This window comes from Falco punctatus, assembly GCF_963210335.1.
Source record: "Falco punctatus genome assembly, chromosome: 15".
In the NCBI taxonomy this organism is placed as follows: domain Eukaryota; kingdom Metazoa; phylum Chordata; class Aves; order Falconiformes; family Falconidae; genus Falco; species Falco punctatus.
In genome coordinates, this window is record NC_137595.1 from 16522359 (window position 1) to 16542301 (window position 19943).

The 19943-nt window shown below is 50.1% G+C and overlaps 2 protein-coding genes across 2 annotated transcripts; one reads left to right on the plus strand and one right to left on the minus strand.

Annotated features, from left to right (window-relative positions):
* Positions 1–5182: 5182 nt before the first annotated feature.
* On the minus strand, positions 5183–8958 carry STEEP1 (STING1 ER exit protein 1). Its single transcript, XM_080365807.1, has 7 exons — positions 8810–8958; positions 8337–8454; positions 8136–8177; positions 7891–8029; positions 7273–7362; positions 7054–7146; positions 5183–6305 (listed from the first exon to the last, which is right to left on the minus strand). The coding sequence occupies exons 1-7, from the start codon at positions 8931–8933 to the stop codon at positions 6243–6245; spliced, it is 669 nt and encodes a 222-aa protein (XP_080221933.1). The 5' UTR covers positions 8934–8958; the 3' UTR covers positions 5183–6242.
* Positions 8959–10351: 1393 nt separating this feature from the next.
* UBE2A (ubiquitin conjugating enzyme E2 A) lies at positions 10352–19598 on the plus strand. The gene is made up of 6 exons (XM_080365814.1): positions 10352–10628; positions 10919–10999; positions 11126–11151; positions 16494–16583; positions 17610–17698; positions 18141–19598. The coding sequence occupies exons 1-6, from the start codon at positions 10585–10587 to the stop codon at positions 18267–18269; spliced, it is 459 nt and encodes a 152-aa protein (XP_080221940.1). The 5' UTR covers positions 10352–10584; the 3' UTR covers positions 18270–19598.
* The last annotated feature ends 345 nt before the right edge of the window (positions 19599–19943 follow it).

Sequence of the window (19943 nt, forward strand, 5' to 3'; positions counted from 1 at the left end):
ATTTCCCTGTGAGATGCAGAGCAATGCCACCAGTGGTGGGGAGCAGGCAGGGGGGCTGTGTGAGGGGGCAGCGTTACAGGGCAGCCCCTCTCCTGCTGCACAAATGCAAGCTAATTAATTAAGGGCTCTTGGCTCTTACTGCCTCCTGCTGCTAAGCTCTCGGGGATTTCAAGGGCTGTTCTGAAATGCTGCTGGTTGCTGAACGCGGGGCATCCTCTCCTTTCCTCCTCAGGGGATGCTTGGCCAGGCTGTAGCACAGGGAGGTAGGCGCATCATTTCGTGCTTTACACAGCGGGGGGTGACCGCAGCGCTGGGCCAGGCTGTTGTGCCAGGCGGTGAAGGAGCAGAGCTGGGGGACTTCGGAGTCCTTCACCCTACAGCATTTTGCGTTGGGCTTGGAGAGCAGGGCTGGCACCGAGAGAGACGGGTTGTAGCTACTACCTGCAGTAGTTAATGCCTTTGGGACTCAGGAAACCCAGCCTGTGTTTCACAGCTTTTTTTAGCTCTGGCACATGGAGATGCAGGGCAGAGCCCGCGATGGGTTTTCCCTGCGGGGAGCACAGACCGGCAGCCCTCTCCAGCCTGGGGTCCCACGGGATTTAACCTACCCCCCCTCTGGGAGCGGCTTTATCTGGGGAAGCAGGCTGGGGGGGTCAGCTCCTGCTTTTGCCTGCCACAGGAGCACGTTACAGAGGGATTAAGGGTTTTGTTCTTGTGGGGAAACTGAGGCATGGGAAAGGGACTGGGGCCAGCCAGCGGCAAGGCAGCAAGCTGAGGGCAGTCCCCCAGCACCAGTGGTGTGGGTCCAAGGACAGCTGGGGCAGGGGAGGATTTTCCTCTTAAAAACAACTCCCGTGCCTGGAGTACCAAACATCTTGTACGTCATGACTTCCTCCAGAGGAGCTGTGCCCAGCCTGGCGTATCGGCCTCATCGCCACGGGGAGGGGTGCAATGCCGCTTTCGTCTCGGCCCCTTGCCCAGCGGCCGTAAATCCCAGGCTTAGGAGCTGTTGACGCAGCATCGCTGCAGACGGGATCATACGGAGCACTTGTCACTGGCTGGGGCAGGTGGCGAGTGGCGCTGGGTGTTTGGAATGGCTGGGTGCTGTGCTGGCTGTGGGATGGGGCTGCCCTTGTCCCCCACCAGCTCTGCGGGGCTGGGACCTTGCTGGCTGGGCTGGAGGCTGGGGGGACCACCCTTTGCCTGGAGGTTTGGGTGCCAGGCAAGGCAGGGGCAGCTGCCTTCTTCCTGGGGGGGGGTTGGGTGGTGCTGATGGCAGCCGGGATGGGAGCGGGGCTCGGGGGCTCACCCCAGGCGGCGGGAGGGAGGTGTGATGGCTGAGCTTCCCTGCGCTCTCCTCTGCTGGAGATGGGCGCAGGGCCAGGCAGCGATGGGGACAGCAGTGTCCCCCAGCCCTCATCTCGCCCCACATCCAGGCTGAGCTGTGGAGACCACCAGGGAGCACCGTGGCTGGGAAGAGGCAGGAGGGATCTCCAGCCACCTGGTGCAGGCAGGGAGCGGAGGCTCAGGGTATGGTCAGCAGGCAGGGGGCAGCCCCAGGCTCACTCTGAGGCTGCTTTTCTCCCTCATGTTTACACCTTCCCATCTCTGCCTTCCAAGTGCCACCAAAGCCTGACCTGCTCCAAGCCGTGCCAGCGCCGGGCGCAGCTGTGTGGGGTCTGAGCGGGGCAAAGCTGCGCCCCAGGGCCGAGACGCCTCGGCTGGAGGAGGAGCAGCAGGAACCAGTTGTGTTGTGTGGAGTTAACCTGCTCCTGGGGAAATAGGGGCTGGTCTGAAGGCTTTCTCCAGCACATACACCACCCCTCTCGCTGCAGGGGCTGGTGCCTGGATCTCACCAGGCTTTGCGGTGGAGACCGTCCCACCTCAAGGACCTCGCTCACAAAAGGTCAGTGTGATGCCGGCTCATCCCTGGTGGTTGGGCCACCCCAGGCTGTGTCTCTGGGCTCTGGATGGAGCCAGGAGTCCCCCTGCCCCTGTGTCCTTGTCACTATGGGCCAGGCATGGCCCCAGCATCCCCCACATGCTGCCTGCACTGCTCTGGCAGCAGCTGGGGTGGGAGAGCAGGGGAAGAGGCGACACTTTGGGTCACACGGGGTAGAATCGGTTGTTCCCAGCGGGATGGGTGCAGTGAAACCACCTGCAGGACTGATCCTGCTGCTGCCCAGCCGTGGGAGGTGTCCCCATCAGCTACCCAAAGCACATGGGGCAGCCTGTGGGGCAGGAGCTAGAGCTGTCCCCGCAGGGACACAGCCCTGTTTCTGCACACCCTGATGCCACACTGAGCTGCTGAGGGAGGACAGGGGGAGCAGTTTTGGGCACACCGAGCCCTCAAGAGCTGCCAAGACCCACACCAAACCCCACAGCATCAGGGAGGTTCTGGGAAGTGGTGTCTCGCTAGGGGTTTGATGGTTGTCGCTGGCCACTTGTGCCTTGAAAGGCACCCAAAACCCCAGCATGCTGTGGCCAGCTCGGTTCATAAGATCTCCCCAGTGGAGTGCTACATGGCTTCCTCTCCCGTCCCTTGGAGTCCAGCCCTGCAGCTTTTTAAACAAGCCCATTATTTTATATTTTTAAATGCCTGGATGTGGCAGTGCCCTAGGGACCTGTGGGGCTCTTTAGGATAGCACCAGCAAAAGCTGAGGCTAGTTTGATGTAGGTTGACCAGTCAGTGCTGTTCCCAAGCTGATCACATTGTCATACACCAAAAAAAGTTAGTGTGTGTTTATTGGGATTCATTGCAAGCGTCTAGGGAGTCAGAGCGAGCTGTCTGTGTGTCAGTCTGGTGGGTGACATAGCAGAAACAGTGCACAGCCCAAGGAGAGCTGTAACAGCTGACCAGAAGCATTTGCCTTCAGGCTTCAAGAACCATGAAGCACATGGTCCAGCCACCCGGTCACTATGGTGCCATCACCCCGTGGGGATGCAGGTGGAACTGGGGAGCTGGGAGCATCCCAGCTGGGGCTCGCTGCTGCCGTGTCCCGCAGGCGTCTGGCAGTGTCGGTGGGGGCGGTGGGCGCAGTGCCCCGCACGGCTCCCTGCAGCACATCCCAGCACACGAGGCACCAGCCGTGGGTGCAAAGCAAGGCAACCGCTGCCGCCTGCGCCCTGGAAGGCAGCTTTCCGTGCTGGGTGGGAACGTCTTCCTTGTGCCGTGTGCCAGAACAGCAAACGCCCGGCAACCCTGCCCTGGGAGACAGACAGCCCCTTACTGGGCTCCCTCTGAGCTGTTAAACCTCAGCAGAGCCCAGGCAGGTGCCCGTAAAGCTGTACAGCAGCTTCTGAGCAAGCCTCAGGGACGCCCAGCACCCCAGAGCTGCGTGTGGGGAGGCAGGCGAGGAGGACCTCGTGTTGCTCCCCAGGTACAGCTGTGATTAACACCAATGAAGTTGGATTCGCAATTACTGCTTCTCTTCAGAGTTTACAAACTGCACGGGGGGGTGTGTTTTTACAGGTTATGAGGAGCAAGGCAGCATTGCTACACACGGAGCTATTCTGACGCAGTAATTCAAACCAGGTTCTTGCAAAGGTGCTTGGAAAATGGACCAGACTAAGCTGTGAAACACACCAAGGTAAGTCTGGCCATGTGCGGCATTATTCTTGAACAGATCCCCTCCTCCACTTTGATTTTTACACGCTACTTTTTGCTTTGCAATACCTCTGCATCCAGACAAGTTCTTATGTACAATACAGTGCTCAGTTAAACAAGCAAATCTATCACCCACCTATATTTACAGATTTCTAAACACTAATGTTGGCTTTTATGCTAATGCAAAATCTGACTCAAAAGAAATTTGGTCTGAAGGCTGCTGCAGATTACCCAGTTGCTACCAGGCTGTGGGAAACTCTGTGGAATGGCTAGTTTTATCCGTTATAATTGGACATATGACCAAGCATTTGAACTAGGTGCCCCTCCCTGTTGCTAGTATCTTTTAATTCATTTGGATCTAGAAATGAAAAACCAACTTGATTCAAATCGTTGTGAACTTGATGTAGTTGGGCTAAGAAGTACATACTTAGTAACGTATTGGATCAGATTATCTCTGTTGAAGTTGTTTCAGCCATTGACTGTGTAACTAGGGTGTATGAAAAGGATCTAGGGGACTGCCAGCGTGACAGACTACATGGTCCCTTCTGACTGGGTCTGTAAGCAAGTCCTGAGCCGAACTAGGCAGATCTTTAATGACAAGAATGAAAACCACTGACTGAACACGGGCTGGTTTTCTAAAAGCCAGAAAAGAGGAGTCTTGTGCCGTAAGCACTGCTGGGGAAGTTAGTTGATGTCAGTCGGTAACTGCTACTTTGGACAACTTGTGCGCTCAACCAAATTTTCTTTGTGCCTCACCAAACCACAAAGATGGTCCTAGCACCGCCTGGCAGCCCTACATCAGCTGAAGCCCTGCGTTTTGTCACTCCCAACCGTAACCCTAACCGTAAAACACACTATCCCCAAGTCAGCTTCTGTTCTGGGTGTCCCTTGAAGCAGGACCATCCCTTGTCCTTTATGGCACCTGGAGACTAAGAAGTTTGCATCCCAGCAGGCCTCACACAGCTCCAAACCTATTTTCAGATTTTAAAGTCTTTGACTCCCGCTTGGAAAAAAAAAAAAACTCCTAATTTTTATGGAGACCAACCTTCCCGGCTTGGGCCGCTCCCAGAGGAACCCCGAGGCCCTCGCCTGGCCGGGCTGTGCTACCACACTTGGAAAAGGGCTTTGCGTAACTGAGTTGTACCCACTCATTCCTCCTGCCCTTACCGAGTATTACACACCACCTCAGAACTGCTTAACTGAAGAGCCTCTGGACACGGGCTTCTGGAAATAGGCTTCAGATTAGCAGATGATCAGCAGTGTCCAAGATCAGCGCTGCTTGAGTTAACCCGAACACACGCTCACCCAGCCTGGCATTAAATTGTCACACTGACAGATGCACCCCAGCTTGCCAGCTCTGGGGTAGAGTTCACTCCCTTCCTTACGCCTTACTTTTCTAAAGAAAGGAAGGACACATCCTTAGGCTAAGCAGACCTGAGGTTTCCCAGTCAGGGTTATAAAGCCAGATGGAAAATCTTTATTGATTATAGGTAGTCTTCCGTAACGATTCTGGGAGATAAAGCATCTCATTCATCGCTTGTATTATTTTATGATACTTAGTACAGTAAGAACACCTTAGGAAAATTATTTTAATGCAAATCTGTAGCCCGGTACTTAATCCCAAATAGAGCAACAAAGACACAGGCTATAGAGCGCTATTACAACATGTAAGAGACAAAATATTATTGCCCAAACAAGGTACTTTACACACCCATCCTTAATGTTGTCTTCATCCAAGTCCTCGGTGGCCAGTGCATTCAAAAAAATCTTCCCTTCTCCTTCACATTTAACCACTCCAAATACTGACACCGTTTTGCAGAACAGGTTAGTTCAGACATGCAGTTGTATTCTACTTCAAATGATCACCAATCATAGCAGCAGCTTCCAACTACATATTTGTACTCATCAGCGGTATAACATGCAGACAGTTTTTGTTTTCAGTAGTTTCCAGAGTTGGGTTTCGTGTTCTTGTATCAGGCAGTATCAGCTGGGACAATGTAATTCTGTCCAACTGCAGCTTTCCAATGTTCAACAGGAGCTCTTAGAGCTGCAGCCAAGCCTGTGCTGGCTACCTCTGACAGCCTGTCTGCTGGCCAGGGTGAGCAGCAGCACTGTCCCCAAGCCTTGCATCTCAGTCGTTCCAGCCTGTGGTGGAATGGCATCTCTCTCAGGCTGCTGCACACTTTGGACACATTTAAAATAATAAAATGAGCAACAGGTACAAAACTTACTTTTTTCATGACTTCTTTGCTGTGCAGTTTACCTATTGCTCGAATACATTTATGGAAATCTTAAACGTTTGAAAACTACCAAAATAAAAAAGACAGGTATCTAAAGGTGTACTGAACTCAGGAAGGCACCCAGCAAAGGCTTTCCCAAAAGTAAATATTCTTGCTGAACAGCTTGCTCCTAACACTGGGTCTGCAGAGAACTGCAGTTTCAGCAAAATCTCCAGTGCCACTGGAGTTAGAATTGGTACCAGAGTACCACTGATGACAGAGAGGTACTCATCCTCCAAGCTAGTTGCAGCACGTTGCCCTTGAATGTTGTCTGTTACTTCTGCTTTGTTGACAGATAAGCAATAGCTCCTGGTAGCTTTCTCCTGTCTCCGAACACCCAGCAGATGTGCAGTGTTTCATTTGAACTGGTTATCAATCAGGGTTCCTTTCATCTTGGCTTTCTTAGCTTCCAATTCAGCCTGATTAAGAAAATTAAGACAGAATGAAATAATGTCTGGATATATTTCCCTTCAGTGCTCCAGTGAGGTCTGGTCTTCTTGTCTGACCACTGCAAGCTTTTCACACCAGGAGCAAAAGCAGCTCAAGTCCTTTGCTGACTCCCTCCTCCCCTGACATACAAAGCGAGGACCACCTTTAAAATCATAAAAAGCCCAAGACTAACTGCACAGGAGACAATTTCATATGTTCTGTCCTCAAGTGGAAGCTGCACGTTACCCCCTGTGTTCATCTACTGCTCTCCTGTTGCAGCAGGTAAGATCAGCTGTATGTTCTTGCCATTAATTCTTCCAAGTGACCCTTTAAGTAGCAGCTGAGCTGTCAGGTCCTCCACAAGGACCTTAGCTTGCCCCAACGCTGCCAAGCTGGCGTGACAGCAAAGCATTACGGGGGTGTTCTGGTTGGCAAAGCTACAGCCTGATTCCCCCTTCCCTTGTTCCTTGTCGTGTTGGTCATGGAAAGCCTCCCCGCAAAAGCCCTGCTGGCTGCTCTTCAGTTAGCCCTACAGGTAATTGCATATGATTTTAAGTTCAGGAGGACTAAAAGAACACCTCTATAAAACCTGTAAAGGAAAATTCATCCTCACAAAGCTACCAGTTACCTATCACTGTACCAGGATCTCTCTATACTTGTAGTCCAATATGCCATATAGCTTTTGTGTATGAAGCCAACAGATCTCAGGGATTCGTGTTCAACACTGAAGACACTCACCAACTCCTGCAGCCTTCTTTTGCTCATGCCTTTGCGCTCCAACTGTTTCTCAATCACTTTTGCGTTCTGTGCATAAGAGTCTGCAATCTCCCTCTGAAATACATAAAATGTCACTTTGCAACAGCAAACCCCAAAGTAACACCATCACTGGCTCTGAGCAGCGTCTGAGACAGCCACCCAGTTTGGATGTCACTGCCCCTAAGGGCAGACAAAACTTACCGCTTCAATCTCCTCCTCCTCTTCATCAATTGTGGAGACTGTGACAGAACTGAACTTGCCCATGTCTTTGGTCCGTTTGGTCATCATCACCTGGGTGAGGAACAGAGTATTTTGTCAAACCTTGGCAACAGTTGTGCCACTAGGGATCACTTCCCCCTCCAGAGCTTTTAAGGCTTCTCATGCAAGCCATTGAGATTACCTGAACTCCATGGCTTGCAAAGAAGAACTATCCCCAGTGATTTCTAGGCTTAGGAGTTGTCATTAGCAGAAGCAAACTCAGTGACTTTTAACAGGTGAGACAGATTTTGTGAATCACTGTGCAGACTGCCAATCTGACCTACTTACAAGCAGAAACATTCTGGTAACCGAGCCTAACTATCAGGCACAGTCTAGATTTCCAAGTTTATTTTGCTTTCCTTTAGTGCTAGAACTTCAAGGTGCAGTGACCTCTGTAAAGGAAAACTTAAGGCAGACAGTGAGAAGACACCAAAATGAGTTATTGTTTAGAGGCCCTTTCCTTTCTTTTTTCTCCTCTTTGCCCCCTGCACTAAGTGATTTTACTCCCCACACCTCTCTGAAAAGCAGAGGTAGTCTTTTCACTTCTCTAAAGACAATTACCTTTTTGGGAGGTTCTTGTTTCTGAGTGTATATGTTTGTTTTCCCAAAGCCCTGGCCAAATTTGACCACAGCACCATCAACAATGAATGTCACGGGTGCGTTTTTCTGTTGGTGTTGATAAAAGAGCAGCAGTCCACACCTGGAAACAGAAACACACGTAGCTGTAAGAAAACCCTGATTCTGCATTCCTACGGTTGCCTCACAAATGTTCTAAAAATCAGTAAAGAGCTGCTGGGGTCACTCACTTGCCACACTTCTTCCTGAACTGCCGCTCTATGCCTTCTGGTCTGGGGGAAAGAGGAAGAGTCTGAGAGGAGTGCACAAGCAGCGGGCACTGGTGGCTGGCTGACAGACCCCAGCCTGGTGTGGGGGCAAGGCCCGAGCAGGGCAGCCCCCTCCCCGGGCCATGGAGGGGCTCTCAGGGCTGGGCAGAGGTCGGCTCCCACCTGCGCAGGAAGACGCTCTCCTCCTCCTCGGCGTTGCAGAACTTGTGGGCATGCTTGGCAGCGTCCATCACCCGGGCGCGGTCCCGTGGCCGCATCGGCAGCTTCTCCAGCTGGCAGTCTGCGGGGCGGCAGCAGGGCCGGGCTGGCGGCGGGGACCACACCGGCACCGCGGCCCCCCGGCCTGACCCTTCCCCGGGCCCCGCGGCCCGTATCCCCCGAGCCCGCGGCCTGTAGCCCCCTCCGGCCCGGGCCCGCGGCCTGTAGCCCCCCCCCCCGGCCCGGGCCCGCGGCCTGTAGCCCCCCCCCGGCCCGGGCCCGCGGCCTGTAGCCCCCCCCTCCCAGAGCCCGCGGCCTGTAGCCCTCCCGCCCCGGGCCCTCGGGCCCCGCGGCCTGTCTCCCCACCTCCTCGGGCCCCGCGGCCTGTCGTCCCCCCCCCGGCAGCCCCGGCCTGTGTCCCCCGGCCCGCGGCTCACCCAGGACCAGCACCATCTGCCCGCACAGGCAGTAGTAGACGTGAAGCGGCTTCTCCCCATCATCGTACTCCTCGCGGTCACGGGTGTCGGAACAGACGACGGAGCGGGACACAACCTTCGGCATGGCGGCGCCGACACCCGCCCCCCCCGGTAGGCCCGGCCTCCCCCCCGCTAGCCCGGCCCCGCGGCCCCGCTCCGGCTGGGTGCCCTGGGAAGAGCTTTGGGGCCCGGTGTGTGCCGCAAGGCTGAAGGCGCCCCGCTTCCGAGCCCGGGCTAGCGCAGCATGATGGCGTGTTAAATGCAAATGACAATGGCGCAATGGCGGCGTGACGTCATTTCTTACAACAAACGGGCGGCTGAAGCCGGCCTGGAGGCCGCGGGGGACGGGAGGCAGCCCCGCCCCCCCCGGGGTGGGCACCGAGCGGGGTCTCTCCCTAGCAGGCACCCGGACCTCGTCCAGATCCTGCTGCGGGGGCTGGGTGAGAGCAGGAAGGGTCAAGAACAGGAGACTTTCAGTGCAGCCGTGAAAGCAATATTTTTATTATTTTCTTTCAGCTTCTTGTGCAAGGCGGTGGGCCTTCCTGCCGTGGCTTTTTCTGAGGCCGCCCCCCCGTGGGGCTGTGTTACATGAAGTTACACGTGAGGATAAACTAGAAAAACAGGGCCTATCCAGTCTGTTCTAGTCAACAGCAGGGAGAAATTCCTTACTCCCAAAGGCTATTAAAAAAAGGTAGAGATTATTTTCCCTTGGAAAAAAGCTCTCTGTAGAAGCAAAAAGTGCAACATAACAGTTTGTGCTGGTTTTGGCTGGGACAGAGTTAATTCCCTTCACCGTGGCTGGTACTGGGCTGTGGTTGGATCCTACTGGAGCAGCGCTGCTGACACAGGGGGGTCTTCGCTATTGCTGAGCAGGGCTGGCACAGAGCCAGCCAGTGGGCTGGGGGGCACAAGGAGCTGGGAGGGGGCACAGCCGGGGCAGGTGACCCCAGCTGACCCAGGAGATGTCCCACACCGTATGGCGTCATGCTCAGCGTATAAAGCTGGGGGAGGAGGAGGAATGTGGGGACATTTGCAGCGATGGCGTTTGCCTTCCCCAGGCACCGTCAGGCGTGCTGGAGCCCGGCCGTCCTGGGGATGGCTGAGCACCGCCTGCCCATGGCAGGTGCTGGATGAACGCCTTGGGCTGCTCTGCCTGCCTGCGGCTCTGGCTTTACCTGTTAAACCCTCTTTATCTCAACCCACGGGATTTCTCACTTCCCGGCCCCGACGCGGGGAGGCAGCGGGCGGCTGCGCGGGGCCCAAATGCCGGCCGGGTTCAGCCACGGCGCCGGCCAAGGGGCAGGAAGAGCCCTGCCGGTACCGAACGCCCGCAGCTCGCCCGACCAGCCGCCGCCATTTCCGCGCCGCCGCCACCCTCCCCGGGACGTCACAGGCCACGTCCCACCCCCGCCGCCGCAGCTCTTGGTACAGCCCCTGCCTGAGGCGCCGCCCCTCGCCCCCGCGCCGCGGTGGTAGAGGCTGGGACGGGGACTCAGCGACATCCGGCTCCGCCCCCTCTCCCCGCGCCGTTGGTACGTCCCAGGATCGCCCGGCAGCCGGCGCAGGAGTCGGTGCAGCCCAGGGTCCCCCCGCGCTCGCCTCAGTGGTAGGGGCCGCGATCGCTCCTGTCCGTCGGCGCTGCCGCCGTCTCAGCCGGAGCTCGCAGCCGCCGCCGTCCCTGGGCGCTCCGTGCACCCGCTGACGGTGTATGAGTGATCTATAACCCCGAGCCCGCCATGTCCACTCCGGCCCGTAGGCGCCTCATGCGGGACTTCAAGAGGTACCGAGGCCGCCGGCTGAGGGGAACGGGGAGGGCGGGCGGGAGGAGGACGAAGGGCCCGGCTCTGCCGGGGGAGGAGGGGGGCAGCACAACATGGCGGCGGGGTAGGGCGCGCTCCGCCGATTGCGTAGCGCCGGCCGACGCTGCCCGCCCGCGGGTTACGCCGTTTGCGCAGGGGCGTGTAGCTACCTGCCTGGGTTACGCGAAGTGCGCAGGGGCGGCCCTGGCGGCGCGGGGGGGCGCCGGAGGGGCGGCAGGGCCGGCGCCTCAGCCCTCCCCGTGTCCCGCAGGCTGCAGGAGGATCCCCCGGCCGGGGTGAGCGGGGCTCCCTCCGAGAACAACATCATGGTGTGGAACGCCGTCATCTTCGGGTGAGTCGGGCGGCGGCGGGGGGCTGGGGGCGGCAGGCCGCGGGGGCCGCCGCCGCGCTGCCTCAGGGTGGTGGGGGCTGGGCTGCCCGCGGGGTAACGCTGTGCTCTGCTTCTTCCTTCCTCCAGGCCCGAGGGGACTCCGTTCGAGGACGGTAAGTGCGACGTGGGCCCGTGGGTGGGCTGTGGCGGGGGGCCCTGCTGTGATCTGTCAGGGCTGTGGGGTGCCGCGGCCGGGGGCTCGCAACAGGTGTGGGCCTGGGGGGGGGAGGGGCGGGGGTGCCTGTGCACCTCACCGCCTGTCTGTGTGCTGGACTGGGGTGAATCTCCCTTATTTTTATTTATCCCACTCCAAGAACGTGGTGTAGACCTAGATTGCTATGTTGATTTACAGAAACATACGAATCGCCTTGTAGGGGCTTGCTTGTAATCGCTAATTCTGACTACCCCAAGTCTTAATTTAACGTACTATTTTAAGGATTTCCAAGTTTTCCTGTTGAGCCCTGGATCGTGTATTTAGGGACACTCACATTGGCAGAAACGTCAAAAACCTGGTACAGAACCACTGTCACTTGTTCTGAATTGTTTTTTCTTATGCTGGAAGTGTTTTGCAAGTAAGTCCCAACGTGAGTCAGCTGAAGTAGGAAATGGGCTAAATGTTTGAGGAAGTTCAAAATGGATTTTTAGAAAAAAAATTTTTTGGCATATACTTCATTCTGCTTTAATTGGTATCGTTCAGGGTTAAAGATTGAAAGGACTTTCTAACTTTAGAAGCTGACTAAATGGGTCCTTGTGACATACCTGTCTCTTCGTAGTTTCCATCTGGCCTTAATGTGTTTTATAGCTTTACTGATGCTGTATGAATACTTCATCATCTTTTGTGAAAACTTGTTAGACACGAAATGCTGTCTAACTGAAATCGGTGATGTGTTTTTTCAAGATACTTTCGGTGCAGGCTGTAATTAATCCTAGATCTCAATGACTCATGACAAAAGCATAGAAAAAATTTGTGCTTAACTCTTATGTTGTTCTTGGCCAACTCCTTTGTCTCTGTTTATCCTCGGAGGTAGTACCTGTGGGCATGCCTGTAAATGGCAGATTTCTTTCTTTTTTTTTTTTCCTGTGAAGATCTTGAAGACTTTAAATATTTCAGGCCTAAGAAAACCCCAAAGACTCCAGTTATTTTTTAAAAAGTATTTCATTAGTTAAGAAACCTGCTGTGGTAGCTGCTTCAGAAGTTTTAATGTTCAGAACTTCAGTATTCCTTGATGTCACATAATAGAGCAGATGGACTAATACATTCTGTTATTTCATCTTTTAAACCTTAAAGAAGGGCTTCCTTAAACTTCTGCGAGGGTTGCTAGAGCTGCTTAGGTTCTTGGTGCACTGCTACTAATAGAGTGATTCTATGTTTGGAGCAGAAAGCCATCTCTGCACTGTGCTAAAATACAGGTTGTTTCCATGTTCAGGCTCTTCCAGCTCAGTGTGGAGTTAACAGATGCTATAAGGGCTTTTTTCCATATATTTTGATTTAGTTGCAGAAGGCTGGAGACTACTTTTGAGAGCCCTGACATAATGATTTCCTCTGTGCTTTCCACTGTGGCAGCATTAAGTCTTTATCTCAAACACTTAGGACATGTTGCATTCACAGCAGTTTGAAGTCTAAACACATGCTTCAGTCTGCTACTGCTGTCCTACTGCTTTGGTTGATCTAATACAATCTTGGTGTGTGATGGATTGCTCTTTTCATAGCAAAGTGTGTATTTTCACAGTATGCGCTCAGGAAAACAGATAGGTCTTTTGCTGCAGGATATGCTTATCTCCTTTTCTCTGGGACATATCTTACATTGTGCTAGATAACAAAATACTAAGTGGTGCCTAGAGATAGGGGTGTATTGGTGCCTCAGCTGTGCTCTTCCATTAAGTGAGTAGAGTAGCACAGTTCAGGTAATGGTAGCACAGTTCAGATGCAGTTTAGCTTAATGTAGGTAAAATAAAGGGAATTCTTATTTAACTGTATTGAGCTGCTAGTTTGGGTTTGTTTTGTAACTGTGCAGACTTCTGAGTCAAAGGTATGCTGGAGTTCTGTAATCCTGGTGAAGCCTTTGCAGGGCACTGTTTCTCAGAAGTTACTTTGTATTTTCATTTTTAGGCTCTTGTCACTTCTTGGTGATACTGTAAGACTTTAGATACCTTGTGAGAGTAGCCTGTGATTATTTTTTGTTGTTGTTGAACTAGAGGTGTAATAGTCTCAACATCATGAGAATTACTGTTCTTTATCCTCATTCTAGTAAGGCCCTTCTCCAGTCTCAGCTTCTGAGGCTTCTTATCTTTGTCCGAACTGAAAAAACTTAAGTTCAGGCATGTTTACTTGCTGTGCAGCATAATGCAGCTAACAACCCTCCTTCCCCTCCGCCCCCAGACTTCAGAGGGTGTTTTCACAACTCTGTGCACAGGCTGACTTGGCCTAGGAGCAGCTACTAATTTAGATCACCAGCATAACTTCCATCTTCTCGTTTAAGAGGATTCGATTGCAGGTGTCTGCAGTAGGACCCTGGGGATATTTATCCTGCCCTTCGTATTTCTGAGAATCTATATGTGTGGGGTATCTAAAGGGGTAGTGCTGTCACAGTGATGGAAACCCAGGCTCTCCCGGTCCTTCAGACCTGTTTCTTTGAAACTGGATGATGATAGTGTGGTTAGCGCAGGATTCCTGGCTTGGAGAGAGTTAAGTAGCACAGCTATGCGGGAGGCTTGAACAGAGAAAGCAAGGCACTTGCCGCCTTTGTGGTTTGTTCCTTGCGTATGGAATATGGATTCTGTATCCTCATGCAGGAGGGGAAGAGATTGCCCCTGCTTTATGGATGGTGGAGTGAATAGCGGGGGCTGCTCTTGTTCCTTGCAGCAGGAAGGGTCTGACAGCAATGTGGGTGCTGGTCGGGCAGGGGTTACTCGGGACAGCATACAGGTCATGCAGAAACCTCACTCTTAGCCTTGTGAGTCTCACTCCCGGAGATAGGAGGAACAGATCAACAAGGTAAATACAGGAGAGAAGAGAATGTTCTCCTAAGATCAGTGATGATCCAAATATCTTATTCACTCATTATTGATAACTTGATGTTTTAAAATTGGCTGTCTAGGGTAAGTGGCAAGGAATACCAGTTGAAAGCTTTAAAATTAGTGACAGAACAGCCTGGATACTGAAGGCCTCGTACCCAGCAGTGTGTGTTGTGATACCTGTTTTGCTTGTGTGGGCTTCCAGTGTAAGTGACCTTTGGACTTTGGTTCATCAAATTCCTGGATTTGTCCTTTAATAAAGCTCAACAACAAGGTGTTGAGTACTGTGGAGCACTTTCAAGAGCCGTTGCCACTCTGGGTCTTTTTTGACTTGGAAACCTGAGTCAATAGATACTCCAGCTGGCAGCTGTTTGACCGCTCACTCAGATCTGTGTTAAAAGTAATGCTGCCCTGCCCCTGGTGGGACAGCTTCCCTTTCCTGCAGTAGCTTTAAATGGATTCTAAGACCAAACCGCCTCTTGTTACTGCTTTTTGGCCATCTTATCTGTCCCCTCTGCTCCCACTTCAGCGTTCTGGAATAGCATTCATTTTCTCAAGTATGCTTGTTGAACTGTACAATCTGATGGTTTGTGCTCAGTTTTCAGCCTACTCTTTGCTTAGTCACTCTTCCACAGAAGAAAGCGCTTGCTTTCCTACCTCATAAGGAGGCTACTGAGAAACAGAACTAGGGCAGGGAGAGCTGGGAATCTCTAAAAATTTAAAATGAAATCTCCAAAGCATTCAGTTCTAAAGGCCCAGTGTTGCTTGGGACTGTCACTGTAGGGAAGGACAGGTAGTTCTGAGCTGATGTTCACAGCTGCTAGAAGTTGTTGCTAACTTCCCAGTGCCAGCTTTCTAACTGATCTCAGATCTGGCTCTGTGCCTCTCTTTTATTAGCTGGAGTAGGGCTTGAAAGCCCCACTGCAGACTTCCGCTAATTTTAACAATCTTAACTATACTACTGTGGTTCCTTTTATTGTACAGTAAAATAGCATGCTGTTGGCTCTCGTGTTATTTTTTTATTAGCAGCCTAACAACATAACAAACATGCAAAAATTTATTTTTAGGATGTTGAGACTTCCCACTGCTGTACAGAAAGCTCTGGAGCATCCGTACTGTCTTCATATGCAAACCGGAACGTCAAAGCAATGACCTTAATTTCTTGCAACTCAGTGTTATAGTTTATGTCCTTATAAAGGAAGGAGTCCCTGGGAAATACTGCAGATCTTTGCTGATCTTGGGGGGGGGAGGCATTTTAAAATTCGTTCTCTGGCTACCAGTTGTCGGCACATGTTTGCCAGCCAGCCAAAGCAATACATTTGTTATATTGGTGCTAGAAAACTCCCTAACTAAGAAGCAAGGTTGAGCTTTATGTCTGAGCCTCTGAGTTTTAATTTGGGCACTGAGTGCTAGGCAGAGAGAAAAGCCCTGTCACTGATATGTAAGAATGCCTTTTTTAAAAAAGGTGCTATGTCTGCCCTGGCAGCTTGTTACAGCTATTACTTACTGTAAGGTGCGTTCCTTTTACAGGAGAGCTATGTATTTATATGAAGGTGCTTCAGCTATTTCTCTCTGGGCATTCCCAGGACATAAAGTGCCTCTTGGATTGGTTGGTCTAGGGGTGGTAGCATGGTAAAGAGACGCATGTTTTGAAGTGGCATACGTAGAGTTCCTTAGTTACTGATCTGAATCACTAGCAGTACTTAGCCCCTTGGACCCATTTTTATGCAGCTTAGTTGACAGACTTCTTATTCTCAGATTGTCATAGCCTGAGGAGAAGGGCTAAAGTAACTCCTCTTGGTGCAGGCTGTTAAAATGATTGGATTGGGACTTAGCTACATTGTTTCCACTCAATTAGTCTTTCTCAAAGGAAGATTAGTTAGGGTGAAGTGAATGATCTCATTTTTATTTTAAAGAGTCTTGCTTTGGATTGCTGCTTTCGATACTACTTTCCTACAATACAACCTGATTACCTTACAGTTGTCGATTAAAAAATTAACCAAGAAATAAGTAAGAAGGCCCTTGTCAGGATAGCATATTCCGATTTCTAGGACTTAATAAATCACGGCCTGTTACGCAGATGGTTATACACCCACTTGTGGTGTTTTTACAGTACACTGGGATTAGGCTTTGTGGAAGAAAACCTCAAGGGCAGATTTATTTCTTTACACAAACCTTTTGACTGGGGTGGTGGTTTTGGCAATAAAAGTCAGTCACAGGAGATACTCTTGTATCAGTGGTGTCTAGGACTTCAGGGTTAATCATTAACTGTGAAGAGAGCAGGTGAATTGTTGTAGGACTGAGCAATCTGTATTCCTTATCCAACATGCGTGCATGAGCACAATAGTATTGGGTTGTGCTTGTGGAGGGGATGCTCTTTATTCATCCCTTGTGTAAATTCATTTTGAATAAAGGTTCCTTCTCTCTCTTTCAACTCCAGGAACTTTCAAACTTACAATAGAATTCACAGAAGAATATCCGAATAAGCCACCTACTGTTAGATTTGTCTCTAAAATGTTTCATCCAAATGGTAAGTAATTAAGGAATTATACAATGCTGCTTTTCTTTTGGGGTTTTTTTGTGTGTTTTTTTTTTTTTTTTTAATTACAGCTTGCTATAGCGCTGTAGAAAAATATGTATTTATTTTAAAAGTTCCCACTATCTAATAAGGTGGCAAAATTCCAGCGTGGTTCTGTGTAGTTTTGGTAAGGATGAGTATGGGAGCGGTGCTCAGGCTTGAAATGAAAGGGGCAATAAAAAGAGCCTCCTGTCAATACTGTTCTGTAACGCCTAAATGGCGAGACATTCTTCTCTCTCAACTGCCTGTTGTTAAACCTTACAGAAGAATATTTTGTTCTTAAATAGCAGTGCCTTGGACTCCTGTCTGTACTGATTGCCTGCCTAGCGTAATGATGCTGCTGAATGCAGCTGTCTTTTATCACTTTCCCAAAATGCCTGTAAGAGTGACGTACCTTGAAACGCAGTGCTTGCTTCCAACTATAGCCAGTGATAGTAAGATTGTTTAATTAATCTCTTTCCTTACTAATTAACGGTTGGCAATATATTCCTTGCATCCAAACAAATACTAACTTTGTGAAGAAATACTGGAAATTTTCACAGGTAGCAAGTAAGCATGTGTGGATAAAGTGCACTGAGGGGGGGGTTCTGCTAAAGCTGCTGTGAGAAAGGGGGCTAGACACTGATGTTGTAGGTATTTTCTGGGGAAACCTTATGTGTAAAGAGCTTTTCGCTTGTGTTCTTCATTTGGGTACCTTAAATGTTTTTGCCCTAAAATTTGTTACTGGATTTCCTTGTGGTAGTTGCAATGTCACAGAGAAGCTCGATGTTGAAGAATAAGCAGGGGTCAAGTTTAAGTACCTCAGGCAGCTGCCCATGACAAGCTTCACCTCTTCCTACCTACAGGCTTGTTTGCTGGATTTAAGGCTGTCAGACACTGTTGACTTTTGTAGTGTTTGTCAGGATTGGGCAATACTAGGAAAAAACTGAGTAGCTGTACAACTTCTGTTTTAAGCCATTCTTCTTGAACCTTTTCTAGTCTATGCAGATGGTAGTATATGTCTGGATATTCTTCAGAATCGTTGGAGTCCGACTTACGATGTCTCCTCCATCTTAACATCCATACAGGTAAAAAGAACTGCATGAAAAGACAGAATGAAATTAGGCCGCTTTGACAAAAACAGCTTGGGAAACACTTTTTTTTTTTTTTTTTTTTCCTTCTTGCTGATACCCAGTATAGATAGCAGCTCTGTTGATATTTGCTAAAGTGTGAATACTTTCCAGATGTAAATTGACAAGACAGTGGCAGCAGGTGGTCACTAAAGGAGCCCATCCAGTGATTGCACTGCATGGGTCTTGCTGCTTGGCTGTCAATGAAATGGTCACTTGCACTGCCAACAGTAAGACCGATAGTGAAAGCTTCCAGTAACTTACAGCTGGAATAATGCAACGTACTCTACCTGTATCTAGCTTAACTTCTGCACTCTTTATTAGTACCGATAGTTTGCAGAGCATGTTGGAAAACTATGCATCCTGTAAAGCGCCTAAGAATCTTTTTCTCTTTGCACAGTCTCTATTGGATGAGCCAAATCCTAACAGTCCAGCAAACAGCCAGGCAGCTCAGCTATACCAAGAGAATAAGCGGGAATATGAAAAACGGGTTTCTGCAATAGTAGAACAGAGCTGGCGTGACTGTTGACCCAGGATGATGCAAATGAACACTCTGTTGACGAGGAAAATAAACAAAGTGTCTGAGTCATCTTTTTCCTCCTAGCATTTACTTTGAAAGCAGAATAGCTGTTGTGCTGTTGCCACCCTCCCTTGCTGAAGCTTCTTCTCCCTGGACATCAGAAAGCACCCACTTTGAAGTCCAATGTTCTGTACTTGGGTTACTTGCAAAAGAGTTACTGATGCCGAATTCATTTTTTGTGGTCCCTCTCCAGTCTTAGGGCAGTATTGTGCATTTCTGTAGTGTACACTAAGCTTTTAATTGTAATTGTGTTATACACAGTGATGCTTATGTGTAGCTTGATAAAAGGGATGTTTATATACATACACATTTTTTAACTGATATTAACTAAAGTGCTGATGTGTCCAGGCTGGTCATTTACCTCTACTATTGGTTTAGACTCCACTGCATTTGTAAGTATTGAGAGAAGAAATAATCTCATTTCCCTTTTGTATTGGTTTATCAACTCCTTACTTGTGGGAAAAAATGCAACTCTTAAACTGATTCCAATTCAAATACTTATTAAGACTGTGGAATGCTAGATACTTCTGCACTTCACATGCAAGATTTATGTACAGATATACATAAATCACTACGGTTGTGGTACTCTGATCTCTGCTTAGGGTGAGAAACAACCCCCAATTTTTTTTTATTTTAAAGGACACGCCTACAGAGACTGCTTCAATATGTTTCTATAGTCCTGTCACTGAGGCATTACTGGACAAAACCAGGTAGACCTGTGTACTATTGAGCGAAAGGTCTTCCACATTAAGGAAGAGGTAAAACCTGAAGTGTTCCAGTGGTGGAATTACTCTCCTTTGGTGTCCTTCTCCTGCCCCTTCTCTTTTAGCTGAGAAAGCTAAGGTCTTTGGGATCCAGCTTTGCCTTGTGGAAAGTTCGAATAAAGAATGGGGCAGGCACTTGAGTCTCTGCAGTTTCTGCTCTCTGTAGATTACTGTGTGGTTTGTGTGAGCTACTGCTGCATGCTTGAGTTAGTTTCCCTTCAGTTTTATGAAAGTATTTTTTCAACTCTGAAAAAAAACCAAACAAAACATTTGTAAGTCCAGACTCACCTTTTTTGTAAGGCTAAGTTTGTACATTTGGATACAGTACCTTAAAGCAGCAGTGTGGGATGAAACCTACAATTGTGTTGTCCACTGTTCCAGTGTCTTTTGTGTGCACATTTGGTCTGTTAGTTGAGAAGTATAACTTTGCACAAGTAACCCATGTAAGAAACTGTACATTTTTCAAAACTTGTAAATAAAGTGTAACCTTAGTGCTTATTGTATAAATAGGCAAGAGGTGTATACCTGTGGTTATTTTCTCTGGGAAAATATCCTATCAGGGCAGGATGGTGGCATCCTGGCCTGTAGTTGCTGTGCTCGGGTGAAAGCTGTGCCAGTTGTAGCGCAGGGGTAACAAGCTCAGCCCTGCCAGCCAGGAGGCGTGAGGGGCAGAGGAGGAAAGAGTGGCTGGGATCAACTAACCAGCAGAGAAACAGAGGAGTAGGCACGAGCCTGAGCAAAAACCACTTGCAGGAAGCTCAGCACCCTGTCGTGCCTGTGAGGGGTGAGCTGTCAGCAAAGAAGGAGCCTATGAAACGAGTTAGTTACAGCAACTTGGGCTCAGTAATGAACTGATACA